Here is a 23,063-nt window from a genome sequence, read left to right on the forward strand (position 1 = left end):
AGTATCATATCGACACAATACCTTCAGCTTTCTTCTGGCGTTGAACTTTTTCAGGCATTCCACCGTCTCCTGTCTGTGCATGCAGGAGGCCACAGTGGAGCGGTGCTGTAGAGAGGAGAGGAGAGGAGAGGAGAGGAGAGGGAGAGGAGAGGAGAGGAGAGGAGAGGAGAGGAGAGGAGAGGAGAGGAGAGGAGAAACAAAAGTCATGCCCGGTTCGTTATAGGGACGAATCCTACCGCACCTCGTGGCCATCATGAGAATGTGTGGACGTGCTCGCTCTGCACTCACTGAGATCCACGGGTGCTTGAGGACCTCAGAGGCTGTGATGCGCTTGGCAGGGTTGATCGTCAACATCTTGTTAATGAGATCCTTCGCCTCTGGAGTAACAGTGTCCCACTCAGGCGAGGGGAACTACAGTACACGTAAGAGGAGACATAGCACAGAGCTGATGGCCTTTACATGGAAATAAATCGTGGGAATATAAAGCTGGTGATGATATTCGAATGAGCGAAAATCCCCTTCCCAAACGGTACTCCAAAGTCTGTAGTCAGAGTAGAGGAATAAGAAAGTGTAGAGTGTGCCATGTAAGCCACAGTAAACGGGTTGTGAGGACAACAACACACGCACCTTTGTCAATCAGCAATCTACATTGTGATAACAACTAGCCTTGTAGCTAACAGATGGCCAGCCTCTTTCAGCCTCCCTACTATCACTAAAGCTATTGCTTGACGGATTAAAAGACAAAATGTCCTTGAAAGATTTTAGCCTCCGGAGAAAATAATATGCCCTGCAATGTGTCCGTTTTGGACAGGAATCACAGACGTCGTTCCAATGAATGGGACAGTGACTGTATTTGTGTGTACGAGTATACAATACAAAACAATTTCCCGAAGTCTGTAGGCAGAGTAGCGCAACAAGAAAGGGAGGAGTGTGCCATGGGATACTATGACTGTAATTGACGAAGAAAAAAACATGCAGATCTTTTTTTCCTCCCAGCAGAATGCCACAATTATACCAGGCACTGAATTGAAGATGATTCATCTACTTGGAAACTAGTGCGTTACGCAATCCTGAAGAGACACTACATTTCAACTGTTCCCCAGCAGCCGTGAGCAACAAAGTAATATCGTATTGTTAAGAACAGGAGCTAGGAGGGATGTGACTCACATCGTAGGCCCCAGCCTTGATCTGCTGGTACAGTCTGTGCTGATCCTCATCCCAGAACGGAGGGTAGCCCACCAGCAAGATGTACAGGATCACACCTGTACAGACAATATACATCACTACACAATAGGAGACTGTCCATCACTCCAGTTCCTGAAGAATGAACTAGCATATAGCACATACATCTATCTACCTTTGGTGAAAAGAAAAGGTGCTGCAGAAATCAATACATCTGAACCTTGATCACTCACATATGTATATATGTATGTGTGTGTGTGTGTGTGTGTGTGTGTGTGTGTGTGTGTGTGTGTGTGTGTGTGTGTGTGTGTGTGTGTGTGTGTGTGTGTGTGTGTGTGTGTGTGTGTGTGTGTGTGTGTGTGTGTGTGTGTGTGTGTGTGTTTACATTAATATCTCTATGTTTGTTGAAAAGAAAAGGTGCTGCAGAAGTAGTGTACCCTGTGTGTACAGTGGGGTCCATAATTATTGGCAACCTTGATAAAGATGAGCAAAGGAGGGTCTAAGATCTCTCCCAATCTGTTCTCCAATCTCATGACAATTTAGAAAAAGGCTCAGTGTGTTAGCCTTGCAAGGTGAGGTGTTGAACGGTATTGAATGCAAGGCTGACAATAATTTTGACCACTATCTCAGGTAGATTTTGCGAGAAGAAAAAAAAGAAATCCGAGAAATTGTATTAGTATAAAATAATATAGTTTTTGCATACAAAATGGTTAGTTGTATAATTATACGTTTTTCACCTATTTATTAAGGGTGCCAACAATTTTGGACCTGACTGTATGTCTTCCATACACCCCTCCTTTGTCTCTCATTCTCTTCTACTCCCTCATTCCCACACTGTCGCCCCCCTTAGCCATCCACCTTATCCTGTGACTTCCTCTCATTCCCCCGAAGCCTGGCCATGAACCCATTGGCCATGAACCCATTGGCCATGAAGCCCACATGCATCTCAAGGTCAATAACAAAAGGCAGAGAAATACAGCTATGCACAGCGATGGGCCTTCTCCTTTAAAAAAATAAAAATCTAACCACAAGGTTAAACTGCTCATTCAAGATTATGTCGGACAACAACCTCTCCCTCAACGTCAGCAAGACAAAGATCTGATCGTGGGGGCTAGAGGAAACGGAGGGCCGAGCACGCCCCCATCCTCATCTACAGGGCTGTAGTGGAGCGGGGCGAGAGCTTCACATTCCTCGGTGTCCACATCTAAGGAATTAACATGGTCCGTTAATTAACATGCACGACAATGCTTTTCTCCCCTCAGGAAGCTGAAAAGATTTGGCATGAAAAGACCCTCAAAAAGGTTCTACAGCTGCACCATTGAGAGCATCTTGACTGGCTGCATCACCGCTCAGTATGGCAACTCCTTGGCGCTCAAAAGGGTAGCCCAGCACATCACCCTAGGCCGAGCTCCCTGCCATCCAGGGTGGTGTCAAAGGAAGCTGCTACAAAGTGTCAATGACTCCAGGACACCCAAGTCACAAACTGTTCTCTCTGCTACCGCATGGCAAGCGGTACCATTGTACCAAGTCTGGAACCAACAGCACCCTGAACAGCTTCAACCCCCAAGCCATAAGACTACTAAACCAAATGGCCACCCAAACTATATGCATTGACCCACTTTGCAATAACTATTTTGACTCATCACATACACTGCTGCCACTGCTTATTACATATCCTGTTGTCAGGTCACTTTACCCCTACCTATACGTACAGTACAGTACAGTACATAGCTAGCTCAATTACCTAGTAGTTAGTTCCAGGTAGAACCCTTTTTGGTTCTATGTAGAACCTTTTTGGGTTCCATGTAGCACTCTTTCCACAGAGGGTTCTACATGGAACCCAAAAGGGTTCTACCTGGAACCAAAAAGGGTTCTACCTGGAACCAAAAAGGGTTCTACCTGGAACCAAAAAGGGTTCTACCTGGAACTAAAAAGGGTTCTACCTGGAACTTAAAAGTACCCTTTTGAAACCCTAAGAGTGTAGAGAGAGCTCAGATCAGATCAATGCACAGCTGCCTTCTCTCCTCTGCTCTGACAGAGAACTCATCTCTGCACCTTGGGATGAAACCAACAGGCCCCCATAAATAAACTGGTGCACTAAATCATAGTTTTTTTGGTCAACATAACTCTAGTAGGTTAGAATCTGAAGCAATCCCCAGTCTGGCCAACTGAGACAACATAAAGACAAAGAAGCAACTCAGACGTAGACAAAAACAAACAAGGAAAGAGGTGGATATCTGAAAGCCGCCCTGCTTACCACAAGCCCACAGGTCCACAGCTTTGCCATATGGGTCCTTCCTCAGGACCTCAGGAGACAGGTAGCCAGGTGTCCCTGCAAAGCCTGCATCACATCCAGACAGAGGCAAATAGTCACAGATAACAGAGCTCTGTTGAAATCAAATGCTAGGCAACAAGCAATGGGAAATAATGTCGAGGTGCTTTTTCCCATTGGAGATTACGTTTATGAATTGCCTGGATGGGCTGTGAGACAGGGGATTGATAAACCGCAGGCATTAACCATGGATTATCTTGAATCACATCTAGGATCCAAACGGACCATTTTATAAAGTTCCAGAAGGGATACTCTCAGTGAAAGTCAAAGAACAGGGTGATAAAGTATATCTCCATATAACAATCTAAATACTGGTATCGTAATGCTATACAATACATATAGATATAGGTTTCGATCAAATGCACATGTTGTTTTATGTGTGAAGTGACACTAACCATATCAATCCATTATATGCTGTAATACAGTGCAGTAAAGTGATGAGCGATAACCATCTTCAAATTCTTGAATGCATAGAATACTTCAACCTTCGTCGCAATATAACAAAGAAAAGACAGAAGTCTTCCTTGAGAACTTAGTATTCTGTCACAAACCAAGAACAGAGCACAGTGTTAGAGAGACCTGCTCTGATTATTATGAATGTTAAGAGAGAGTCATTAACTTATCATCCACATGTTCCTGGGGCCGCCTGCCTCACATTTCTCTCAATAGGGCTTCATCTGTGGTATGCAGTCCATATACTTATTACCTACCTTAACCAGATGGGTTTCTAACGTTCTACAGTAAGTCTGGACGTTAAACTCTTTATGAGGGGTGATGAGATCGTTATTTCACTCTCATTTTAAGGGTTCACGTCATCTTCTCGTGTTCCAGCCTTGTTTTGTCCCAAACGTGTCCCAGCAGATCCACTAATAATCATGTGAAATGATTATCACTGACAGTTAACAAGGTTGCTTGCTACTTGGATAGATTATGGATTACTGTATATAATCAATCATCAAAACAGTTGAAGAAGAATACATTCCTCCATTTATTCTCCAGACCCATGGAACCAGCCTGGGGTTTGACACACCGTGAACAAAGGAAAGGTTGAAATATCGAGACTCATTTCCATGAATGTGTATAGAATAATTATATCAGGGTTGGGTAAGTTACTTTTTAAACTTAATCAGTTGCAGTTACTAGTCAGCTGTCCAATTTTTTTATCAGTAACATTACTTTTGGATTACTTTCAGTTAATCGGATTACTTTCAGTTACTTTCCCCTCAAGAGGCATTAGAAAAAAGACAGAGGATCCAAAGGAGCCATTATAGGCATTTGTTGTATCCTCATAGTGGTCTCTGACTTGTGCTCAGACTTGCTCAGGTGGAACAAACTTAAACCTACACATTTTTTTCCATCCTGAATTGAATGTCACTGAGAAAACAGAAAGGTTTCATAACGTTTTTTTTGCAAAAGTAATCCAATGAGTAATTATTTAGTTTCTTCAAAAGTATCTGTAATCGGATTACAATATGTTTGCTAGTAACGTAACGGATTACAGTTCAACTAAGTTTTTAATCAAATGACATTTAACTGATTACATGTCATCACCTAATCCCCAACCCTGATTATCATGAAGCAGCAGAGCTGGATCTGACAGCTCCACCAGCAGTTCTTAGAAAATATCAAAAATATATCAACCAGCCAGGCATCCCCCAGAGGTTTCAGAAAATCATCCTGATCGAAAGAGATGTACGTCTTTAAAAATGAATTGTGGGTATTGGATAAGTGTCCTCTGGTTCATTAAAAATGAACTGAAAACAAAAAGACATTCCTAGTTCCTAGTTTTAAAACGTATATGGGTCGTTCAACCAAAGGAATTCCTTTAGAAATTTTAAAAGGCTGTTATATTCAGTGAAGTGCCCTTTAATATAGACCAAAAAGGGATTTTGATAAATCTGATTTTTAATGTGAACAAAATACTTGCTAAAGTACCAAAATTCTGCATTTTCTGCATTGTGAAGATCTACTTATATTGTTGCTTTGTCAAAGTCATTTCTGAAGAGTATTATTTCCTTAATGTGATTAGTGACAACACAAATTGTGATTCATTTTAAGTCAACCCTGTTACATGAACTGAACTCTCGTTTTAATATGATCAAACCATTCCTTTAGAAATTATTTTTTCAAAAGAAACATTGAACATATAATAATCAAAATATGGTGTAAAAGCAGGTGAGCTGGTTCTACTCTTTTTTGGCGGTAAACTGAGTTGTTTGATCATAACACTTCACAAAACGGTTACCCATAGATATACAGGCTCAAAATGTTTTTAAAATGTCATATTTTAAAAAAAAGCTTGCATTCAATTGCTCCTCCCTGTTGCACACAACAACCTTCCATTCCCCCTGTCACAAAGGGATTTATGTCTGATTTAGTAAAGATGCACTATGCAGAAATAGCTCCACCATTTCCTGGTTGCTAAAATTCTAATAGTTCACATAATTTCAGTTTATGTGACAAAACAAGCAAGTGTAGCGTAGAGAATCTTTGTACCATCTAAACCGCTGTGAAATATATTTCTCATAACCAAAAATAGAGTTTTTTCAGCTGTTTGAAGCTGGTGTACAAAACCAAAGTAAAAGAGGCAAAAACAAAACTTAAGAACGGGAAGCATAGAAATAGCGCACATAGAACAGATCTACCGCTTCTTAGACTTGCTTTCAATGAGAATGACAGATGTGAATTTGGTCGGGTCACCCAAAAAGTGACATATTTTAGCTCTAAGATGAAATCGTCAACCCTGTTACGTTCAACCCTTGTACCTTATTTGGCACTTAATAGGCACTTACTATAGTCATTGTTTTATTTAACCTCTTGAGATGGGAAACCATGTTTTTTATTAAGTTGAACTTGATGATAGAAATGTATTACACCAATGTTTTAATCACTTAAATATGTACCGGTTTAAAACCAACAACGCGTGCGCCTATGCCTTGCATTGGCTTTGTTAACAAACCGTAAGCTCAAGCAGAACACACGACCAAAAATACTGGTAACCTTTCATGTGTGGCGTGACTGTCGGCTAGCAAGCTACTTGCTAGCATGCCGGCAAAAGCGCATTGTATTGTTACTGGAAATCAGTGTAAATTTAACACTGCACTATTTTCTAAAGAACGAAGACATACGACAGCAGTAGCAACTTTTCATTTCGGGTGGACAGGCCGAACAGAAAATCAAGATCAGGTCATGTGTGTGCAGTCCACATTTCGGGCGAAGTTGCTTTGTCAATTGGCGAGAACATTCGATGGGTCTTGCCAGGAAGCTAATCTTGAAGACGCTGTACCGTCCTTGACAGTGGATCTTACAAGCGGTGAACATAATGTAAGTATCATCGTTTGATCTTTTTTTTTTGTCAACGGGGTGGTGCAGGATTATAATAATACATTTTGCTGCGCTACATACGGCTATATCGGTCGCTAATACAGGACTAGTAAAGGTCCAGTCCATCAACACTTTTGTGATTTTTGTTCTTCTTTTTTTTATTTTTCAGGGGTTGCTACAGCACTCCTCTACTTGGATGATCTCCTGAAAAAGGCAAACTATCGGCATATGTCAAATCTCCCATTCGTCCGAACATTTGTTTTGAAAATGCTTTTGCTCAGCAACTCACTGCCTTCCTGAAGACAGACTGGTTTTAGACCCCATCATACTACCGAGACCAGACTCGTGAAGGTGTGTGAAAAAATGTATCATATTTCTCCTCTGGCTTCCTGTTTAAGGCCCTAGCTGATTTCAAGGTTTATCTGCTAACCTACAAAAGTGTTACATGGACTTGCTCCTACCCATCTCTCCTATTTGGTCCTGCCGTACATATCTACACGTACACGACGGTCACAAGACACAGGCCTGCTTACTCCTACAGTAGAATTTCTAAGCAAACCGCTGCAGGCAGGGCTTTCTCCTATAGAGCAACACTTTTATGGAATGGTCTGCCGACCCAATAGAGAGACACAGACTCGGTCCCAACTTTTAAGTCTTTACTGAAGAATCATCCCTTCATCAGGTCCTATGATTGAGTGTCGTCTGGCCCAGGGGTGCGAAGGTGAACGGCAAGGCACTGGAGTGACAAACCCACCCTTGCTGTCTTTCCCTGGCTTGCGCCCCTCTCTTCACTGGGATTCTCTGCCTCTGACCCTATTACGGGAGCTGTCACTGGCTTGCTAGCGCTCTCCCATGCCTTCCCTAGGAGGCGTGCATCATGTCTAGCCAGGCTTTTATTCCCCCGTTATACTCGACTTGAGTGGGTTGAGTCACTGACGTTATATCTTCCTGTCCGGTCTTGCGTCTTCTCGGGCTCTTGTGGTGGCGGAGATCTTCATGGGCTATACTCCGCCTTGTGTCAGGGTAGTAAGTTGGTGGTCTGTTGACATCACTCTGGTGGTGTGAGGGCTATGCTTTGACAAAGTGGGTGGGGTTATATCCTGCCTGATTGGCCCTGTCCAGGGGTATCGTCGGATGGGGCCACAGTGTCCCCCGATCCACCCTGTCTCAGTCCTCAGTGTTTATGCTGCAATAGTTTATGTGCCGGGGGGATGGGGTCAGACTGTCCTATCTGGTGCATTTCTCCTGTCTGATCTGGTGTTCTGTGTGATCTTAAGTACGCTCCCTCTAATTTCCCATCTCTCTCTCTCTCTCTCTCTCTCCCCTCCTGGAAGACTTGGACCATGCCTCAGGACTACCTGGCTGTCCCCGTCCCTAGTCCACCTGGTCGTGCAGCAAATTTTGTGACTGCCACTGCTCTAGTCGTGCTGCTGATCCAGTTTCTTGCTGTTCTGCCTGAAAGAGAGGCACTGTGAGGACATCCTCAAGCAGACACAGAAAACCACAGCATTGGAACAGCACAGAGAGCTCCTATCCCAGGGGCTCATTGGATTGGCTGGATTAAAAATCATAGATTTTCTGTGACCGTCATTTCTTTAAAAGGCACTATCTTGCTCACAATTTGCGATGAATGAGTGGGTTTATGCAGAAATAACAAAAATAAAGTTTTTGTATGACAAAAAAATAAGTCTGGGGGGGGGGGGGGGGTCTGTGCACGGCCCTGTTCTGGACCTAAGGGCACCAATCACAAGGCAGCACCAGTCAGTCAGTTAGGTTAGTTAGAGCAGAGCAGGCCTCACTATTAACGAGTCTGGATGACGCTGTGGTGACATTTCTACTTCTGGATGACAATTCATAAATAAAACAAGCAGCAAACAGCCCGTCTTCTGTTTCCCCTGTTGTAGTCATGGTGCTGCGGAAGTCATCTTTTCTTCCTTGATGGTATTTTTTTTAATGATATGTCCGTTTGTTTTTAGTGGTTGCTATTTCTCCAGAGTATCTGTTTTTTTAAATTGAGGATGTTCGAGACAAAGAGTTGTTTTGATTGGATTCCACGAGAGTCTTTTCATTATCTATTTCCCTCTGAAGATTGCGACTGGAATTCTTTGTGCTCAGAAAACCCATTCTTCTTCTTTGATGACTCTATGTGACTCCCTATGCAGTTTCCCTGCTGATTATACATCTTAAATCTTCCATAAGTAGACCTGCTTTAGAAGCCATTCCTTATTTGCATTTCAGTTTATTTTATTTTTTTGTGCGTGTAATTACGACTAATATCAGCCATAAGCCATTACCGAACCAGGCTTGTTGTTCCCCCTCAACCTCGATGGCCAGGCCGAAGTCTGCCAGCTTCACTGCAGCACCCTTGGACTTGGAGGCAAGCAGAAGGTTCTCAGGCTGGGTACAAAGAGAGAATAGCCAATCAGTCAGTGAGAAGAGACAAGAGACCTGAGCACAAGCAGGAATAGGGTGACAGACAGACATGATTCTGGGCCTGATTGAATAGTGTTTAGTTTCTTTTGTGGTTGCGGCATTGCAGAGCTCTGATAATTCCAGCCTCCCACACAGGTGGAGGAATGACACCCCCCCCCCCCCACTCTGCTACTGCTATGAGATGTTATCTACCCCCTGATACACACAGACATACACCACACACGCAAACACACACATACATCCATTTTATCATTCCACCTTCCCTCTGGGGCAGGAGGAGGGTATCTCTTTTTACGGGAATTTGTTAGTGTATGTTTATAACAGTGTGAGTGCTGAAGCAGTCTGTAAGAAAGATTAAAAATGTACCTTTGAAAGATTGAGCAAGAAGGCTGCGTTTACACAGGCAGCCCAATTGTGATCTTTCTTTCACTAATTGGTCTTCAGATCAGCTCTGAAAAAGATCTGATTCGAAAAGATCTGATGTGATTGGTCAAAAGACCAATTAGTTGAAAGAAGATCCGAATTGGGCTGCCTGTGTAAACGCAGCCAAATGCACCTTTGAAAGGGTGTGCGGTTATGATAGCGACACTTGGACACGTGTGATTATAAATGGGAACCCATCCTGTGCTTTATCTGTCCTTCATTGACACAACAACAAAGCAGATTCTGTAGCACACACAACGCTGTCTGATATGATGGAGATGGCGTAAGGGTTTGTTGCCGCTTCTCATGTAAATTAGAAACCCCATTCCTTTACGGGTCCCTCGAGCTGACATTGAGATATGAAGTGCACGTGCTGTACCTGACAAGTTGACAACACAACAATGGATTGACGGTTGTTGCACTGTAATGAATGCCTATTCTACAATCGTCAAACTGTGTGCAGAGGACATGACTTAGCAGCATGTCCCCTGAATGTTTTGTAAGAACTTTTGATATTCTGTTCACATACGTCTGCTTCTCCTCTTGCTTACTGCCGAATTCCTCTGTCTGTCATGTCAATGTGTTGTGTGAAGGAAGTTGATGGTCGCCATCAGGTCAGCAGTAACATTCAGACTCCGGACAGATGAAACAGACAGAACCAAACGGAGTGGATAGGAAGAGGGTGTGCCCTCAGAGTCACACAACCCCGGCCATGACTTTGAGTTGCAGTCGCCATCTCAGGTGATTGTGGCCTGCAAGCTAAATCCGTCTTAATGGGACACGATGGTGAGAAAATAAGTGTGTATACTGATTGACCGCTACAGCACGTGGTAGTATCACATTCGGGTTTTAACTCGTGATTTTCTTGGACTACAAATCAATACGGCGCCAAGTCGTCATGAGAAAATAGCAGTGCAGTTTAAGAATGCAGTTGATACTGTAGAGAGTTGTGACACACAGGAGGACGAAGCCATGAGGCGAGGCAGGTCAGGGGGTCTTTAGTAACAACCACCCATTAAGCCCCAGCTCCACCTGAACTGCCCTGCTATCACATTGTGGTGCTGAATGTCCAAGAAAATGTCCCTGAACGGAATAAAATATGACTTGAGGACTGCAGAGGTATTGACAAAGTTATTATCGTCCCATATGCTGCTGACTCAACCGTATGTTTTACGACTAGTTCTCCCTCTTCCTCCTCTTCCTCTTCCTCCTCCTCCTCCTCCTCCTCCCCGTCAGACCTCTTTGTGAGAACAGCGTGGGGGGTGTGATGGCTGGAAACAGATTTGCTAACATCCCATCTCATCCCACGCTCCCTCTCCACTGTAACCACAGTGCAATTATGTCCCATTTCACAGAGGTGGTCCTCACAGAACCATTCAGCAGGAACACAAAGGTTCTAATCGCAGCCCAAATGGTCTGTTGTCTAAAGCCTGAGCACACATTGACTACATAGATTGGTCCTTAAAGGGTTTAATCGGCTAGTTGCTACATCCATTTTTGGACTTATAAATGAATGACATACATTGATTCTTGAAGAGTGTTACTGGTAAATGCCTCACGTGAGCTTCGTTCAACGGGTCGTACCCCACCAGAACCCAAAATATAAACAAAGACTGTATAGCTTCAAACACGTGGTTAAAACTATACTTTTGACATCATGGATGGTGACGCCTTGCATCCATAGCTCTGTCAGCTTTCTACTGAAACAGCAGCGAGCAGAACGCTTCATTTTTTTCGACTGCTGATTGTTGCTCTAAGGAGTCTGGACGACTAAAAACGCATGGTTGAAATGTATTCCAATGAATTCAAATAACAAACAAATACATAATCTAAAGATTGTTGGTATATTTTCTTTAAATTCAAATCCAATGTGACAAACTGAATTTTGAGACACACACACACATGGCAACAAAGTCATCAAAGTGAGTGTATTGCAGTGGATAAACAGTCGGGGACTGTGCCGAATATCGTCTGTGTCTTTTAATTGATTCCTTATTCAAATTCCTTACCTTGAGGTCTCTGTGAACAACTCCCATCTGATGACAATGAAGCACTGCCTCCAGAATCTGCTGAATACAATGGCTATGAAACGAGAGAGAAAACAGAACGACTGAGTGGGCTGGGAGTTCGGCGGCATTACATTGAGTGCTCTTGAAAATCGGCTTTGCTTCAGCATTAATCCACACATCATTTTGGGGGGAGGAAATGGTCTCTGCACCTACAAAGACACACACCGAGGCGTTAGATTTGGCCATTCATTTTCCTAAAGCTGTCGATCAACACAGTAGTATGGGCCAAAGTCTGTCTGATGAATTTCTTCATGTTGGGCTGGTTGGCAGTGGGAGGCTAATTAGCCACTACACTCAGCTGTCAATCAAGCGGTGGATTAGCGAGAGCCCGGTCCGCAGAGAGAGAGAGACTGATACACTACGCCCGGAGCGAAACGTGTACATTGATTGGAGGTCACTCCTACACCTCCACAGCCATCTGTTTCCATTTGATTCTATTCATTCATTCATTTGTTTTGTAGCCCTGTCGCTCTGCCACTGCAAATCAATGGCCCAGTCAGTTGCTTTCACTGACTAGGTGAAGTGGGGAAATGCTCTATGCGTGAAGGGGTTTATGCAGGTAAAGCTGTTCAATCCAAAAGAACACTCCAGTAATTACAGGGGAAAAAAGAAAGGCCTCTGACTGACTACATCACAAAAAAAGGGTTGTATAGCCTGGGATGAAAAGCATTAGACAATATACGTCAGGGTTCTATATCTATGCCTTTAGGTCCTCTCTAATCTCTCTGGATTGGGAGTGCGGTGACCTCTGTATAATCCACCTAATTGAATACATTTTACGGCTCAAATTATTACGTTGAAATGTCTACATTGCTATTCTCACGTGTCTGTGTTTTGATGTATGCTGTGGGTGGCAGGTAGCCTAGCGTTTAAGAGCGTTGGGCCAGTAACCCGAAAGGTCCCTGGTTTGAATCCCTGATCCGGCTAGGTGAAAAATCGGTCTGTTCCTATGAGCAAGGCACTTAACCCTAGTCGCTCTGTGAGGTGGTTTCACTGACCTGGCGTCGGCCTCGCTGTAGTACTCTCGAGCAACAATGTCTTCAAAGAGCTCCCCGCCTGTCACTCTGAGGAAGAGAGGATTGTGAGGCCGCCGGGTTTCAAGGATGCAGGTGGACTGGAGCATGGAACCAATGTGAGAGAAATACACCCTTCCCTGTACCCTTCATATCAGCCACTGAAACAATGTTGACATGGAACCTAACAGGCACCTCAATGGTACATTTCTGATGTGAGAAAAGGCAAATAATTGACAAAACTCAAGCCGTTGTCTCTCTGTTGCAAAGTATAGACTATGAGAGTGAATCCTTTAAAATATGCATTCACAGGGCTTAGGGCAACACATACCAGTGTGTAATGTATTGCAATGAGTGCAAGGGCGTGGGTGCTGACATTTCAAAGATCAAAGCAGCCTTCAGTGTGGGAAAGTGTGGGAAAATGGCCTTGTCAATTTGTCAGTATGATGAAGTCCATGCTCCCATTTAATAGGTGGGTGTGAGGCCATCCATCTATCAGACAGCCTCCACTAAAAGAGTGGATTCCAGAGCAGAAGACCCTGCCTGTCTTGCTGCTGCATGGGAGAAATGTTGCACTTGGGAGCTGGTTCCTGTGGTGTTGGTGAGTCAGATAAAGTACATTCGGAAAGTATTCGTTACAGCCTTGATCTAAAATAGATTTTTTTTAAATGCTTCTCATCAGTCTACATACGATGACGAAGCAAAAACAGGTTTTTAGATATTTTTTTTTGCAAATGTATAAAACAAAAAAACCTGACATTTTACATTTCCATAAGTATTCAGACCTTTTACTCAGTACTTTGTTGAAGCACCTTTGGCAGCGATTACAGCGTCGAGTCTTCTTCGGTATGAGGCTACAAGCTTGGCACACCTGTATTTGGGGAGTTTCTCCCATTCTTCACTGCAGATCCTCTCAAGCTCTGTCAGATTGGATGGGGAGCGTTGCTGCTATTTTCAGGTCTCTCCAGAGATGTTTGATAAGGTTCAAGTCCGGGATCCGGCTGGGCCACTCAAGGACATTCAGAGACTTGCCTCAACGCCACTCCTGCGTTGCCTTGGCTGTGTGCCTTTGGTCTTTGTCCTGTTGGAAGATGAACCTTCGACCAAGTCTGAGGTCCTGAGCGATCTGGAGCAGGTTTTCATCACGAATGTCTCTGTACTGTTCATCTGTCCCTAGATCCTGACTTGTCTCTCAGTCTCTGCCACTGAAAAACATCCCCACAGCATGATGCTGCCACCACCATACTTCAACATAGGGATGGTGCCAGGTTTCCTCCAGACATGACGCTTGGCATTCAGGCCAAAGAGTTCAATCTTGGTTTCATCAGACCAGATAATCTTGTTTCTCATGGTCTGAGAGTCGTTTAGGTGCCTTTTCGCAAACTCCAAGAGGGCTGTCATGTGCCTTTTACTGAGGAGTGGCTTCAATGCTGCAGAAATGTTTTGGTACTCTTCCCAAGATCTGTGCCTCGACACAATTCTGTCTCGGCGCTCATAGGACAGTTCCTTCGACCTCATGGCTCGGTTTTAGCTCTGACATGCTCTATAAATGTGGGACAGGTGTGTGCCATTCCAAATCATGTCCAATCAATTGAATTGACCACAGGTAGACTCCAATCAGGTTTTAGATGCATCTCAAGGATGATCAATTGAAACAGGATGCACCTGAGCTCAATTTCGAGACTCATAGCAAAGGATCTGAATACTTATGTAAATAAGGCATTTAGATAAAAACCTGTTTTCGCTTTGTCATTATGGGGCATTGAGTGTAGATTGATGAGGAAATGTTTTTATTTAATCCATTTTAGAATAAGGCTGTAACGTAACAAAATGTGGCAAAGGTGAATACTGACTACTTTCCGAATGCACTGTATTTGTGGAACCTGTATTTTATGAACCTTCTAGTACAAAGTGATTGGCTCTGACAAAGCAATTTGCTAAAAAATGTGTCAGCTTTAAAGACTATCCAAAGACTATTAAAGACTATCCAAAGACTATTAAATACTCTCATTTAGTTTGTATTTTCCTAGTCTCTCATTTGCGTCCTTTTGAAACTTTCACTATGTATCTGTGGCTGATCTCACAGAATTAAAGGCTCAATTCAGCCATTTTTATGTCAGTATCAAATCATTTCTGAGTAACACTTAAGTATTTTACTGTGGTCAAATGGTCAAAAAGAAACAAAAATAGCTTCTTAGCAAGACCAATTTCTCAAGCAAGAATTTTGCTAGGACTGTCTGGGAGTGGACTGAGTCGGGAGGGGCAAACTGAAAACTAGCTGTTATTGGCAGAGGGGTTTGGAACTCTTTCTTATTGGTCAATTAACAAATTCAGAGCATGGTGATGCCACCAGGCAGACCAAAACTCCATCCCACCACAACAGGCTGAAATTCAAACAGCTCTTACACTAAAAAGGGCATTATCATAATTTTCACAATTTCACAGTATTATTCCAACCTCATAGTGTGGAAATATATATAAAACACAGGGGGCTGCACTGGGCCTTATAGCAAACGATAGGGCACAATAAGCAAAGAGAATATATTGTATGGAGTTGTGCTCATGCGACTGCTTCTTGACAATACCCTGCTGTTTCAAATCAGTTAAGAATAACTTGCATTGTCATCAAGATCGTCTCATGCAACACTTTGTCCTGCTGCTCACTTTCTCACACTTACAAAGCTGTTTTTCATTCAGAGACATTAACAGGGAAGAGGCAGGTGAAAGAAGACACCTCATAACAGATGCAAGAAGAGTTCTCCAAGTTACAATGGCGTAAGACTTTACCAATGCTGCAATGTCCAGTTTATGTAATGAAAAGCATTCAACGCCTCCAGGGGACTGTAATTACTGTTTTGCAGACTGAAATCAACAGTTCTTTGAGAGGCGTTGAAAGGTATTACATAATTTGAGTGTTTAAAATGCATATAATATTGAATTTTATGGAACTATTACGGTGCACTCAAACGGAGTACACTCAGCTTTTTGGCCATAATTAGCAGTTCGATCCAAACCACAGCCTGTACTGTATAGCTTACAAAGGAGCTTATTTGAATTCAGGACCTCTACTTGCATTAATGGTAGATAGTGATTCACTGTGGTTCCATCTTATATGGACTGCTCTGATAAGTGTGTGCAGGAGACACATCAAGACTCACATCAAGCTACCACCCAAACTAGAAAAGAACACTGTGTCATTCATGTCAATCATCCCCACTGTGTGCGTGAAAGCAGACGGAATGATGCAGTCGATAAAGTCACAGCAGTGCATTACTCACAGGTCAAAGATCAGGTAGTGATGCCCCTCCTCTGAGATGCTGTCATGGAGACGCACTGGACGGAGAAAAGAGAGAAAATAAGTCAACCTATGTAGAAATTGAAAGCGCAAATATTTCACACATAGAATGCATAGTCAATAACCTTCAAATGTTTAAATCACACATCTCAATCACCCAGTCCACTGCATATGTCAAATCACACATGTCAATCACCCAGTCCACTGCATATGTCAAATCACACGTCAATCACCCAGTCCACTGCATATGTCAAATCACACGTCAATCACCCAGTCCACTGCATATGTCAAATCAGACGTCAATCACCCAGTCCACTGCATATGTCAAATCACACATGTCAATCACCCAGTCCACTGCATATGTCAAATCACACATCAATCACCCAGTCCACTGCATATGTCAAATCACACACGTCAATCACCCAGTCCACTGCATATGTCAAATCACACACGTCAATCACCCAGTCCACTGCATATGTCAAATCACACACGTCAATCACCCAGTCCACTGCATATGTCAAATCACACACGTCAATCACCCAGTCCACTGCATATGTCAAATCACACGTCAATCACCCAGTCCACTGCATATGTCAAATCACACGTCAATCACCCAGTCCACTGCATATGTCAAATCACACGTCAATCACCCAGTCCACTGCATATGTCAAATCACACGTCAATCACCCAGTCCACTGCATATGTCAAATCAGACGTCAATCACCCAGTCCACTGCATATGTCAAATCACACATGTCAATCACCCAGTCCACTGCATATGTCAAATCACACATCAATCACCCAGTCCACTGCATATGTCAAATCACACACGTCAATCACCCAGTCCACTGCATATGTCAAATCACACACGTCAATCACCCAGTCCACTGCATATGTCAAATCACACACGTCAATCACCCAGTCCACTGCATATGTCAAATCACACACGTCAATCACCCAGTCCACTGCATATGTCAAATCACACACGTCAATCACCCAGTCCACTGCATATGTCAAATCACACACGTCAATCACCCAGTCCACTGCATATGTCAAATCACACTCATCAATCACCCAGTCCACTGCATATGTCAAATCACACACGTCAATCACCCAGTCCACTGCATATGTCAAATCACACATGTCAATCACCCAGTCCACTGCATATGTCAAATCACAGGTGTCTTACATTCCCCAAAATACACTATATGGCCAAAAGTATGTTGGCACCCCTTCAAATTTGTGGATTCTGCTATTTCAGCAGCACCCATTGCTGACAGGTGTATAAAATCTAGCACACAGCCATGCAAGTAGAATGGCAGTAGAATGGCCTTACTGAAGAGCTCAGTGACTTTCAATGTGGCACCGTCATAGGATGCCACCTTTCCAACAAGTCAGTTTGTCAAAGTTCTGCCCTGCTAGAGCTGGCCCGGTCAACTGTAAGTGCTGTTATTGTTAAGTGGAAACATCTAGGAGCAACAACGGCTCAGCCGCGAAGTGGTAGGCCATACAAGCTCACAGGATGGGATCGTCGAGTGCTGAAGCGCGTAGCGCATAAAAATCGTATGTCCTCGGGTTGCTATACTCACCGAGTTCCAAACGGCCTCCGGAAGCAACGTCAGCACAATAACTGTTCGTCGGGAGTTTCATGAAATGGGTTTCCATGGCCAAGCAGCCAGACACAAGCCAAAGATCACTATGCGTAATGGCAAGCATTGGCTAAAGTGGTATAAAGCTCGCCACTATTGGACTCTGGAGCACTGGAAATGCGTTCTCTGGAGGGATGAATCCCGCTTCACCATCTGGCAGTCAGACGGACGAATCTGGGTTTGCCGGATGCCAGGAGAATGGTACAGTACCTGCCTGAATGCATACTGCCAGCTGTAAAGTTTGGTGGAGGAGGAATATTGGTCTGGGGCTGTTTTTCATGGTACGGGCTAGGCACCATAGTTCCAGTGTAGGGAAATCTTAACGCTATAGCATACAATGACCTTCTAGATGACCCTGTGCTTCCAACTTCCTTTCCTACCAGGTGGCGTGGCGAGAATCTGTCTCCTCACCACGCGCTCTCACCACTGGTGTCCCCCAGGGCTCTGTTCTAGGCCCTCTCCTATTCTCGCTATACACCAAGTCACTTGGCTCTGTCATAACCTCACATGGTCTCTCCTATCATTGCTATGCAGACGACACACAATTAATCTTCTCCTTTCCCCCTTCTGATGACCAGGTGGCGAATCGCATCTCTGCATGTCTGGCAGACATATCAGTGTGGATGACGGATCACCACCTCAAGCTGAACTTCGGCAAGACGGAGCTGCTCTTCCTCCCGGGGAAGGACTGCCCGTTCCATGATCTCGCCATCACGGTTGACAACTCCATTGTGTCCTCCTCCCAGAGCGCTAAGAACCTTGGCGTGATCCTGGACAACACCCTGTCGTTCTCAACTAACATCAAGGCGGTGGCCCGTTCCTGTAGGTTCATGCTCTACAACATCCGCAGAGTACGACCCTGCCTCACACAGGAAGCGGCGCAGGTCCTAATCCAGGCACTTGTCATCTCCCGTCTGGATTACTGCAACTCGCTGTTGGCTGGGCTCCCTGCCTGTGCCATTAAACCCCTACAACTCATCCAGAACGCCGCAGCCCGTCTAGTGTTCAACCTTCCCAAGTTCTCTTACGTCACCCCGCTCCTCCGCTCTCTCCACTGGCTTCCAGTTGAAGCTCGCATCCGCTACAAGACCATGGTGCTTGCCTACGGAGCTGTGAGGGGAACGGCACCTCAGTACCTCCAGGCTCTGATCAGGCCCTACACCCAAATAAGGGCACTGCATTCATCCACCTCTGGCCTGCTCGCCTCCCTACCACTGAGGAAGTACAGTTCCCGCTCAGCCCAGTCAAAACTGTTCGCTGCTCTGGCTCCCCAATGGTGGAACAAACTCCCTCACGACGCCAGGACAGCGGAGTCAATCACCACCTTCCGGAGACACCTGAAACCCCACCTCTTTAAGGAATACCTAGGATAGGATAAAGTAATCCTTCTCACCCCCCTTAAAAGATTTAGATGCACTATTGTAAAGTGGCTGTTCCACTGGATGTCATAAGGTGAATGCACCAATTTGTAAGTCGCTCTGGATAAGAGCGTCTGCTAAATGACTTAAATGTAATGTAAATGTAACTTTGTGGCAACAGTTTGGGGAAGGCCCTTTCCTGTTTCAGCAAGACAATGCCCTGTGCACAAAGCAAAGTCCATATAGAAATGGTTTGTCGAGATCGGTGTGGAAGAAGTTGACCGGCCTGGACAGATCCTTGACCTCAATCCCATCGAACACCCTTGGGATGAATTGGAATGCTGATTGCGAGCCAGGCCTAATCGCCCAACATCAGTTCCAGACATCACTAACGCTCTTGTGGCTGAATGGAAGCAAGTCCCTGCAAGTCCCTAATGCCTTGATTTTGGAACGAAACGTTTGAGGAGCAGGTGTTCACATACTTTTTTTTTGAGAATATCTAGGTTTTGATTATAGGTAGGCCTGACTGAAGTGATGTGGTACATACTGTTCATGAATGACTTTAGTCAAGCTTAGATAGTGCTTCTGGTGTCCTGTTGCTGTCCATATGTTGTCTCCACGATGGAGAGAATCTCTCTCTCTCTCGTCTACCCACCAGTACCCACCACACTCCTCCCCTCCCCCAGCAGGCAGTGTTGTGCTGCTCTGTGTGCATGTGTGTGGGCGTGTACGCACTGAGAGACAGAGAGAGAGAGAGAGAGAGGGAGAGGACACGCGTGCGCTTGTGTGTGGGTGCCGAGATAGAAAGGGGAACAAAGTGGAAGACTGCAGTTTAGATACCTTCACCTGCCAACACCGGATACATAGCAACTGTCTCACCATTACATAAGCCTGAAACAGCCATCTCAGTTCATTCCGCTCAAAGGCTGCCTGAAAATACTTTGATTTGCATTCGCCACTGTCAACATTGCTAATGTTTTGCCACTTCCTTTTGATGGGTTTTGCTTGTAGTTTTTGTCTACACTTAAAGTAGGTCTTATTTCCTAAAAAAAAGTGCAGAAATCCTAACGGAGGTGTGGAGAGGGAACGTTTTATGGAAGTAGTGACATTCTAAATGTCCTCATCGGTTTTGATAGCCTTTGTGACCCTGAACTGCTGTTTTGTTCACAAAGAGGGTTTTGGCAAGAGGAAAAGGCCAATCTGGTGTTACTTACCGGTGGTGGTGCTTTTGGCCTGTCGCTGTCTGCTTTTGGTTCCCTTGGCAGGGCTTTCCATATCAGCAGAGAGAACACTCTTCCCTCTGTTAGGGGTTGTGCCTAGGTCGTCCCAAACGGTGTATTTCCTGAGAGCTCTCGATGGGAATCTTTGATGTCAGCCTCTTTAAAAGAAGCTTTCCTTTACCAATCACTTGTCCAGGCTGTTGTTAGGCTATCTGAATATAGATGTGTTTGGGATTACGGTGGCATTTGGGCATGGCATTTTATATATATTTTTTTTTTGACCATTATGATAACATTATGCCACCAGTAGAAGTAGTAACACCAATGAGAAATGTTGGGTACATGTTCTAGAAATCTACGGTCATCAGTCCTTTAAAAAATATTTCACAAAAGTGATATATAATTCATTCTATATTTCAATAGCCCTTGTTTCTATTGATCTATATAATATATTCAATACTTTTGTTAACTGTCTCGCATTCAAAATAACAGATAGATTTCTCTAAATCCCCCAAAAACATTTCACTACACCTCTACACATCCAGTGGGACAAGCCAATTTGCCTGCCCCCCTGTAGATTCTACAATGCATACAAATAGATGTTTTGCAGTACAACAGACTTACATATGTCTTCGTGTTAACTAAACAGAAAAGGTATGCTTTGTCATGTTTTTTTTTTTTTTTTTGTCATTTGAAATTGTTTTTACGTGGCGTCAAAGTCAAGGGACAGCATTTACCACCGCAATTCAAGAAGGAATTCCAGCTGAATAGGGACGGGATGGTTGAAGTACTTTGTCTCTCCCACAGAGCAATATGACAACACACTGAGGAAAGCTTTATGACACGCTTGAGAGCCTCTACGTTGATACGCCAATTATCCCTAGCAGAACACAATGCCTTCATTTGTGGCAACATCCTCGTATAGGTAGGGACTGCTGTCAATCCACCAAGCATGATAAGCATGAGACATTAGATCTCCAAACCGCTATATGGGTGTCACTGTCGTAATGGGTTTGAGTGGGTCTTCTACAAAATCCATTCCCAGGAATCACACAACTAACAACAAAAGAAACACAGGCCTATTCTATTGAGAACCAAACGTACCAAACAAACCTGGTCCTTAGCCCTTGGCGTGGTGAGCCTGAATTATGAGTATCAGAGCCAATTCATCCAACACGTTGGTTCTCTCCTCTCCTGGATCTATGTGGGCGGACTTTGGCTCTTGGACGAATAACCGCCCCCGGTTTCGGCAGAGGAAGGCCGCCATGTAAAGAATGTGCCGATAAACAAAACGAGTCAATCCGAAGGCTGCAAAGTCAATTGGGAGGTTTTCACTGCTCCTCTGCACCGTCTCAAACAGCATGGTGGATGTAGGAGCACATGAAAAAGGGCTGGATGTGGGCCAGTTCTTTAATAGCCTGTGATGGTCGGTTAGGCTCAGGGATAGAGAGCACAGGATGAGAACAGTGTGTCTCAATGCATCCGGCTGATTCAGAAAAAGGCTGCTAGCTCACGTCAGAGCCTATACTGTACAGAACCCGGGAACTTGACTACATTATCAGCGGAGAGCTTGACGCTGATGATCTTTATTCTATTGAGCTGCAGTCTGTGCAGGCAAATTTCCCACAAGGGCTATAAAATGCATACACGGCCACAGGGGCAAATTTTCAGCGAGATGACAGCAGATAATGTTTTCCTTTCCTCCCAGTCTGTCTGTTTAGGAGCAGTAGGAATTCAGTTTTATGTTGATAGAAGACTGGATGTTTCAGCTTCCCCCTCTCTCCTCTATCCCTGACAGATCACAAAACAGCATACAACCTTATCCGAGGGCATCCACAGGCCACACTCGTATTGATTCTCTCCCTGACCACTCGGAGGCTGGGTTCAACATACTGTACAGTCAAGTCTCTCTCTCTCTCACACACACACACACACACACACACACACACACACACACACACACACACACACACACACACACACACACACACACACACACACACACACACACACACACACACACACACACACACACACACACACACACACACACACACACACACACACACACACACAGTTGAAAACATCTTTAGATTAGTAATGCAGTTATATTTACAATGCGGTAATCTAGCAGACACTCTTATTCAGAGCAACTTACAATTAATGTATTCATCTTAAAGTAGCTAGACAACCACATATCACAGTCATAGTAAGTACAATTTTACTCAATAAAGTAGCAACAGCAAAATCAGCGCTAGTAGAAAAACATAAGTGAAAGCTTTTTTTTATGGGGGGTGGATAAAACTGAGATGTCTTATTTAAGATTTATTTTTTAAAGAGGTAGTGTTTCAGACGTTTTCGGTGAGATGGGCAGGGACTATGCCATCCTAGCATCAGGAGGAACCTCGTTCCACCATTGGGGTACCAGGACAGAGAAGAGCTAGGACTGGGCTGAGCAGGACCTGACCCCCGTCAGGACTGGGACAGCCAAGAGAACAGAGGTGGCAGAACGGAGGGCTCGCTTGGGGTGTAGGGTTGGAGTGTTGCCTGAAGGCAGCACCATGGTCTTGTAGTGGATGCGACCTTCGACTGGAAGCCAGTGGAGTGTGCAGAGGAGCTGGGTTACATGGGAGAACTTGGGAAGGTTGAACACCAGGCGGGCTGCGGCGTTGTAGATAAGTTGCAGGGGTTTGATAGCACAAGCGGGGAGCCCAGCCAACAGAGAGTTGTAATAGTCCAGACGGGAGATGACAATGGCCTGGATTA

At 44.3% G+C, this 23,063-nt stretch overlaps 1 protein-coding gene across 2 annotated transcripts in view; it reads right to left on the bottom strand.

Annotated features, from left to right (window-relative positions):
- The window catches only part of LOC124005769 (calcium/calmodulin-dependent protein kinase type II subunit alpha), a 77,378-nt gene that overhangs the window by 19,615 nt on the left and 34,700 nt on the right, over positions 1 to 23,063 (bottom strand). For both annotated transcript variants that reach the window (XM_046315304.1, XM_046315295.1), the window contains exons 4-11: positions 16,055 to 16,109; positions 12,762 to 12,827; positions 11,704 to 11,776; positions 9,133 to 9,235; positions 3,440 to 3,523; positions 1,168 to 1,262; positions 289 to 411; positions 22 to 105 (exon numbers count right to left, since the gene is read on the bottom strand). In XM_046315304.1, the coding sequence (XP_046171260.1) occupies positions 22 to 105; positions 289 to 411; positions 1,168 to 1,262; positions 3,440 to 3,523; positions 9,133 to 9,235; positions 11,704 to 11,776; positions 12,762 to 12,827; positions 16,055 to 16,109 (683 nt within the window). The remainder of the gene's footprint in view (positions 1 to 21; positions 106 to 288; positions 412 to 1,167; positions 1,263 to 3,439; positions 3,524 to 9,132; positions 9,236 to 11,703; positions 11,777 to 12,761; positions 12,828 to 16,054; positions 16,110 to 23,063) is intronic.

Source organism: Oncorhynchus gorbuscha, linkage group LG02, assembly GCF_021184085.1.
Source record: "Oncorhynchus gorbuscha isolate QuinsamMale2020 ecotype Even-year linkage group LG02, OgorEven_v1.0, whole genome shotgun sequence".
Lineage (NCBI taxonomy): Eukaryota > Metazoa > Chordata > Actinopteri > Salmoniformes > Salmonidae > Oncorhynchus > Oncorhynchus gorbuscha.